This window comes from Montipora foliosa, chromosome 7 (genome assembly GCF_036669935.1).
Source record: "Montipora foliosa isolate CH-2021 chromosome 7, ASM3666993v2, whole genome shotgun sequence".
Classification (NCBI taxonomy): domain Eukaryota; kingdom Metazoa; phylum Cnidaria; class Anthozoa; order Scleractinia; family Acroporidae; genus Montipora; species Montipora foliosa.
In genome coordinates, this window is record NC_090875.1 from 18,339,101 (window position 1) to 18,346,600 (window position 7,500).

General features: G+C 39.5%; 2 protein-coding genes across 2 annotated transcripts in view; both read left to right on the forward strand.

Moving 5' to 3' along the window:
* LOC138010953 (adenosine receptor A3-like) overlaps positions 1-1,633 on the forward strand; it is a 2,021-nt gene extending 388 nt beyond the window's left edge. Inside the window, exon 1 of the mRNA XM_068857964.1 lies at positions 1-1,633. This exon is cut by the window's left edge and continues 388 nt beyond it. Within this exon, the coding sequence (XP_068714065.1) occupies positions 1-839 (839 nt within the window). The 3' untranslated portion in view covers positions 840-1,633.
* The window catches only part of LOC138010000 (monoacylglycerol lipase ABHD2-like), a 28,421-nt gene that overhangs the window by 5,855 nt on the left and 15,066 nt on the right, over positions 1-7,500 (forward strand). The gene's annotated exons all lie outside the window — the stretch shown is intronic.

Here is a 7,500-nt window from a genome sequence, read left to right on the forward strand (position 1 = left end):
TGCGGAAGATTCCCTTAGTTCAAGTTCATTCTGTTTTTAAGGCCTTTTTGTTCAATTTGGCCTTAGCGGATCTGGCAGTGGGAGCTCTTGTCCAACCTGCCTACATTTCAAGCGTTCTGACGGCCATGTATGGTTTCCCCGACGCCTCCAGAATTCTAGGAACGATGTTTTATCTAGGCAACTGGTTTTTCTCAAACATCTCGGTTTCCTTTCTAACATTAATTGCAATCGATCGTTTCCTCGCCTTGCATCGTCAAAGACAGTACCGCAGGATAGTTACCTACAAGAGAGTTGTCTCAGCGTTGGCATTCCTGTGGATTCTTAAATGCGTCGAGACTTTCGTACTCATTTACGATTACCGACTTTACAACATTGGATCCAGCATCGTTTTAGTAATCTTCGTCACAATTATAACCGCTTGTTACTTAAGAATTTATTTAACTCTGCGACGACACGAGAAGACAGTACGAGGGCCGTCCGACTTCTCCCTTCAAAACGTCCAGGGAACTGATCGCCCCGGGGAAACTTCATCCACCAGGACGCCGAATAGTTTCAGTCTCATGCGGTATAAACGGTCCGTGTATGATATGCTTTGCCTTTATCTGGCATTTTTATTCTGTTACATACCGCCTCTGTGTGTGCTAATAGCGATTCAAGTGCAAGGGGTAGATAGCATTACATACATGGTCCGCTTCGTAGGAGGAACTTTAACTTGGGTCAACGCATCACTAAATCCCTTACTGTACTTTTGGAGAATACGGGTTATAAGACGAACGGTTTGGACGACGGTGAGAGGTCTTTTTTGCACTGAAGTGAACACTACGCCCGCTGAGAATTGAAAAGGAAAACGTGGTCTGTGCAACTCTTGTCACCAACTGGGTGTGTTTTTGACTTTTAACTCGCTTTGTAAATTAACCATCCAGTTGCCTCCAACAAACACGATTCTTTCCGGCTCTTAAATCTCCTTGCTGGGTACTATGATTTCGAGCCACATATCAGCTCCCTCCCTCAGCTTCCTGAGGACATGTGCTGTTCATACAAAAAGGACGCTATCTGGGCGTTTCCAATCATATTGGGTATACCCCGGTGCCGGCTCCTTCCACTTCGCAAAACCGTTCGAGACTGATCAAAGAACCCCTAAAACTAATGGTACCACCACAGTGCAACCTATACTTGATGCATTCCTTGTACTTCAAACCTAAATCCTGGTAGCGCTCAATCTTCCAAACATCACTGAGTCGTCGCGACGTTTTGATCATCCGGCACGGCCACATAGATCCACCATTACCCTCTGTTGCTCATTTCTCAGAAAAAGCCTGTTGTGCTGTACCCGATGATCAGTGATAATTATTACTATTATTCTTTAAGAGAAAATCTCTACAATTTGTACCTGACTTGTCAGACAAGTGCATTATGACCCCTAGCTATTGCTCTCAAGTTATTGGCACGGAGTCTGGTCTTAGTTAGAACATATAACACGTTCTAAAACCAACGGGGATATTCTAAAACGTTAATTTTTGGCAAAATATTGATAGTTCCGATTAAAATGTGCCAAGAAAACTGGGAAATTTGGCACAAAGTAGCTATTTAAGGTTTAAAATTGCTAAGCCCGGATTGCCAAGCTTGGATTTGAAAAAACAAAAGGCTCAATGTACGGTTTTTTTGCCAACCTTCCACTCAGTTAAGTGTGGCAAAAATACCACGAAAGTATGCCGGAATTGCCGGTCCTGTGGAGGTGCACTGAAAGATGGAAAATTTTGCTTAAAAATATTTTTTTTTGCTAAAAGGACTTGGCAAGAAATTAAGAGGTTTCTTTCATTTATTGCCAGAAACATAAATTTATGTCAAGAATGAGAAGAACGGTTCAAAATATTTCCAAATTGAAGAAGGTGGATTGATTTTTTTGTCTAAGAAAGGCAAATGAGTGTTGCACGAGTTACTGAACATTCAAATCTGTTGACGACATCATCGTAACCTCTAAGTTTAAAATCAGTCCAATGCAATGCAAAATGACGACGGGAATTTCCAACGTCAAAGCTGTGGGGTTGATACAAAATGACCACGGAAATTTCCAACGTCTAAACTATAGGGTGATACAAAATGACCACGGAAATTTCCAACGTCAAATTTGCGAGAGGTACGACCATGGAAATCTCCAACATCAAAATTAAAGGTTAATCCAAAATGGCCATGGAAATTTCCAACGTCAAACACAAACGACCATGGAAATCTTTAAGATCAAATTTGCACTTAATCAAAAATGACGATGGAAATTTCCAGCGTCAAAATCTCGCGCATGAGCATACCCGAAATCGCCTCGGAAATTTACAGTCTTTTTTTTCGCAAATGTTGAATGCCTAATTACGCACTTCATAAGAGCAGCTATTCCAACTTCTAACTCTATTTCTTGAAAATATCTTTTCTTTTATATTTAATCTTAAACTTCCAACAAAATAGTCACCTCTTGAAGATCAGTGATCTTGTCTTGTTTACAGTTCAGTTTTGCAAATTATCAAAAGCTGTTAATGTAGGCTTGTGTGTTATTACTGGGTTGCCTATGGGCAAACCCAGTCGAGGTCTTCGTTTAGTTTGTTTGTTTTCTTTTTTTTTTTTTTTTTTCCCGTGTCGGTAAAAGTCTTGCCTGTCACCCCCCTGGTAAGTGGTGTCTTTGTGTATAGAGCCTTCTGCGCGTATTTTCTTAGGATCGAGAGGGTAGTGGAACTGCGTAGATTTCTCTGGTGGACACAGTAGAATCATTAACTTAGCCTGCAATGGCGTCGAAAGTCATGCAACGCGAATGGCGTTTTAGTGGATCCTTAAACAAAATATACCCTTATGGAGCTCAATAATGGAAAGTCAGTTGGATAAACTAGGCATGAATCTCAAAAGCGACGAGTACTGGACTTCGACAACAATCTATTGCCCGTCGAGACGAAATCAAAGTGAGCAGTATTTACCTGAAGTATATGGTAATTTGACACAATTGAGTTTCTTGTCTTCAAGCACGCAATGAAATAGGAAGAGGTTTTCGCCTCTAAGAGCAAATATGTTGTTTGTTTCAATATAATTTTCGCTGGAAAAGGATTCTGTGTTATTTTCTGCCTTTGTGAATTATAATATCATGTTGTGTATTGAATTTTCGATCTTAAGGTTGAAATGTGATATGGGAGAAGTTTTTTAGTATTGCTCTGTAAGCAGGAAGGGTTCACAGGCCTGTTGGAAGCGTGCTTGAGTTTCAACAAAATGAGCCCCAAAATCAGTGAAAACTTGTGACGCAGATGAATAATAAATTAGCTGCTATTTCCAAAATGATGGAATTACCTGGTGATAAATAACGTCGTACGCGTCTTGGAGAGTAAATTTTGACTTTGCATAAATAAGAGTTGGGCGATTGTGATCTTTGTTTTGACTTCGCTCATTTCATTGTCAAACTTTATAACACTTGACAGAAAAAGAAACTTACAAAAACCCGGTATCTTGCCATCATTTGATACAGATGCTTCACTGTTTGGCGAGTAAACATTCCGCGGTAACTTAATTACGGCGCCCGCTGAATTCCGGCCATGTCACTTTCGATTTTGCAATTTACTTGAACGTAGCAAAAATCTCCCAAAATGTTTGTCGCTGATCGTAACTTGTTATATTCTATATTCACGGTTCAAAATTAATGTTGTTTTCATGTCGTAAATATTTTATTCTCGATCGACCGTCCGGGAAACTTCCTTCTGCTCTTTCTGAAAACTGTGTATCAATAGTTATTTGCTTTTTCATCAATATTTGTTTTGCATATAGCAAGCTAACAGAATCTGTACCTTGCTGAGTTCGCATTTGTTAGCGTTAATAGTATTTTCGGTCAGATCATTCTGTTTTTTATGAGGAGTTTATTGTTTTGGTCTCCCATCCTAACACTAACCCCGCGAAACAGGGCTTGACTTCAGTGAAGTTTAGTATCACAAATCTGTCAGATGCTCAGAGGGCACACTTGTGGTGCAAAGAAGTTGTGAGGGAACTTGAAAATTATCAACATGTCAGCCCAGAAGCCAATGTTTCTCGCTTCTCTTTTATTTGTTATTCTTCAGAGACTGGAATGCTGTATTTCAATACCACACAATTCAGTGCCTTCTGATTTTCTGTAGCACGTACCACAGGCAACCCAGTGTATGCTTCACGGAAGCATCTCGTTGACAACTGAAATTCAGTCTTCGTTCAATGTTAGGCTAAATTAAAAGATGAAGGGAATATATGCGCCTTTATCTCTGAACTCACCTCCGAGTCAGGTATATCATCCACCTGATCCGCAAAGAGTTTTTTTCAATAGCAGTCTGCGCCCGACGATCTTTGAACAATCGGTGGAATCATGGCCTCTGCTAAATCGGCATCGACTGACCTTGTCTCGCGCTGTGTCTTCTTTATCACACCATCATATCGTCTAAAAGCCATGTGCTATTGTAGCTACTTCTCACGGGGCTCGAATAACTTGCTCCCTTTTTGTCATCGGCCAACATTGTATATGACTTTGATTGAAACATTTTGAACCATAAAATTTTTGGATATTTTTCTTTAAGCTAGCCTCTTTAAATCAATCTTTTCGTTTGTCCACTTAAAGGGCAATCTAAGTCAATCATGGCAACTTACTTGCCATGCCATCTTCCGTCTCTGATTCCAATCTCCAAGGGGAACACATTCAATCGATATCGTTACGTTCACTCGGCCGGCAAAGAATTAACGCCATGAATTGGTTCCAAGGTTATTTTATGAGGTAGTCTCTCTCGTGGTCTTCCATGAAATGGTGTCTCAAAAAGTTCACTGGTATTTGGACTGAGATCACTCACCGTTTACGTTGACTTAATGTGGCTTTAACCGGAGGTCATTTGTCGCTGGGCTACTTGCAGACATGGCCGAATCTGCTCAGTTCTCCTCGCTAATTTCATCATCGAAATAAGAATCGAAAAAATCATTAGTAGCAAGGCTGGTACAGGACGATAAACAAAGTCTTTTTCCGTACTGTGCATTTGAAACTACTTCAACGTCCTGTTGTCCTATTTCGTTTAGGTTTCAATGTCGTGATGTGAAACTTGGCGGCAAGTTTCTATGTGTGTCATGTGTCATGCGGTTTTTGAATGCGACAGTGCGGTTGATGTTGAAAGCCAAGCACGACTCCAACGGCTCGCAAATGTTTTTCTATTCCCTTCTAGAGTTTTAATAGCTCTGACTAAAAGTTCTTGAGGGATTTTCCTCTTTTGTAAGATAAAAGGGGGAGCTCTTTGAATATTTTGTTGAGCGCTTGCTGACCTTGTATAAAGTGACCTGCATTTTTAAGTACGGAAAATTAATTTGTTATCCACGAAAGCAGCCTTGATGTGAAAGAAGCCTTTTACAGCATAACAACTGAGCAAAAAACTAATGCAACTTGCCTTTTGCCTTTTCTGAGGGTTTATTAAATAGCAGGGCTGGAGGCGCCAGTTTTAAATTTTCGGTCACTTAAATCATTAATTTCCGGTTCTTTTCTGGTTTCTACTTGACATTTGAATTAACTGACGGAAATTCATTCAGATAAGATTTTAACAGAAATCTCACGAAAGGGGCGAATAGCACGCTAGCTCGTTAGAAAAGTTTGAGGAAAAAGAACTCCCACCAACAAGTTCATCTGCAAATCCATCCAGCCTAAATAGATAGCACTTTGATTCTTTTGGCGAATCAAAATTTCCAGCTAATATAATAATGACTAACGGGCGTTTGGGGTCTTGTGAGGTCGGTCCGTGGGTCTTCCGTCCATTTGATTTCCATGAAAAATGGAAAATGAAAAAATGGATTTTGTATTTTTAATGTTTCATTTGTTTTTACCAAGGAACGTTGAGAATAAAATTCCAACAAACACAAACATGAAAATCATGGTTTCTTATTGAATAAAAATTAAAAATGACAATACAAATCTTTAATTTTTGTTTGCAAAGGAAGAAAGAAGAATTGAATAGCAGCCAATCGATTTGAAATCATTCTTTTTCAGAACCTTTCCAATCGGGGTCTAATTCTTTGATTTTTCAAGGAAGGGGCTTTCAAGATGGAGGAAATGATCCATGCAGTAAATATCCGATCAATTTTCAATTTTCCTCTGTCGATGATCAAATAATCAAAGGCTCCTTAGAGCAACCTCATGGTACGAATTCTTGGCACCCTTGACGTAACCTACGATCTAGCTTTCTTTGGAAAGTTTTTTTTGATCGTAGGCAACATGTGCTGGCACAATTGTTGTGTTTGTAAGAGTTTTAATGGAGACAAATTGTCTTAAATTGCGAATGTGTGAAGAATTAGTTACGATACCGGCATTGGTTTGCATTGTCCAAATTTGAGGGATGGAGATGTGGTTGTTCAGGCAACCATAATTTAGTTGTGGAACTCATGACAAAGAGCGATACTTTATTAAACATAGGCTATTTTTTGTTTTTGTTGGAAAATTGATTCAAGAAGGAGTTAATACTCGTGAGAGTATGTGCGCATTAGGATGGAGGTTTAACACGCTTAGAAAAGCAGTGTTACGTGTTGGGGAAATTTTACGTCCATACCACTATTACGTGCTCGTGTGTATGCAGTTCCCGATTTAAAATTACTTACCATATTTCTGGTGGAAATATAGAATTGTACTAGTGTAGGCTATGTGACGAGTGATGTGTTGGTGGAATTCGTTGAGAAAAAGTACACAAAGTTAAAACGCAACCCATGCAGTTGCCCTCACAAAAGCATTTTGTTTTGCAATCATTTAAAAAGCGAAGGCCTGGGTTCTAGAACGAGCTTTCAAGTGTACATTCACATGTGATGAAGAAGGAGCTGTCTAAGTGCGATGTGATTGTTGCAGATGCATCTGGTGCGATCACAGCAATACTTTGGGAAAATCGAATTGAGCAAGTGTTTGTGGATGGTTCCTTTTACTTTCAAGGACTGAAGGTTAACTGTTTTAACAAGAAGCAACTTAGTTTAACTAAGTGTACTAAAATAGACATATGTGACGATATTGCAGTATCCCTAGAATCCAGTGGTGCAGCTGAGGAGTTAAAACCAAGGGAAAAGAGCAAAAAACCCAACACTGGAACTGTTTTGCTGCTGATGTTGGAAAATCTTTTATTTGCATCAACTGCAAATCTAAGATAGGCGACATTGACAAGAAAAGTGCACTTAAGTGTCTCAATTGTAACCAGATATGATCTGCACCAGCACTGCAAACGTGATCATCAAGAATGAGGATGGTGAAAATGCTGGACGTCATTATTGTCCTCATTCAGCACTGCAAGACCTCTTTCAGAAAATATCCACTGCAGATGGTTACACAATTGACAAGGATGTATCAAAGCTGTCAGCTGATGTTATGAAGGACACTCTTCTCAATGTACCCAAATTAACATTTGATGTGCTCAGTGAAGAGAAAGTAGTCAAGTCTATTGAACTTTGCAATTAGTTTTTTTTGGTTAAAATATGGGACTAACATTTATCAAAGAGTAGCTGATG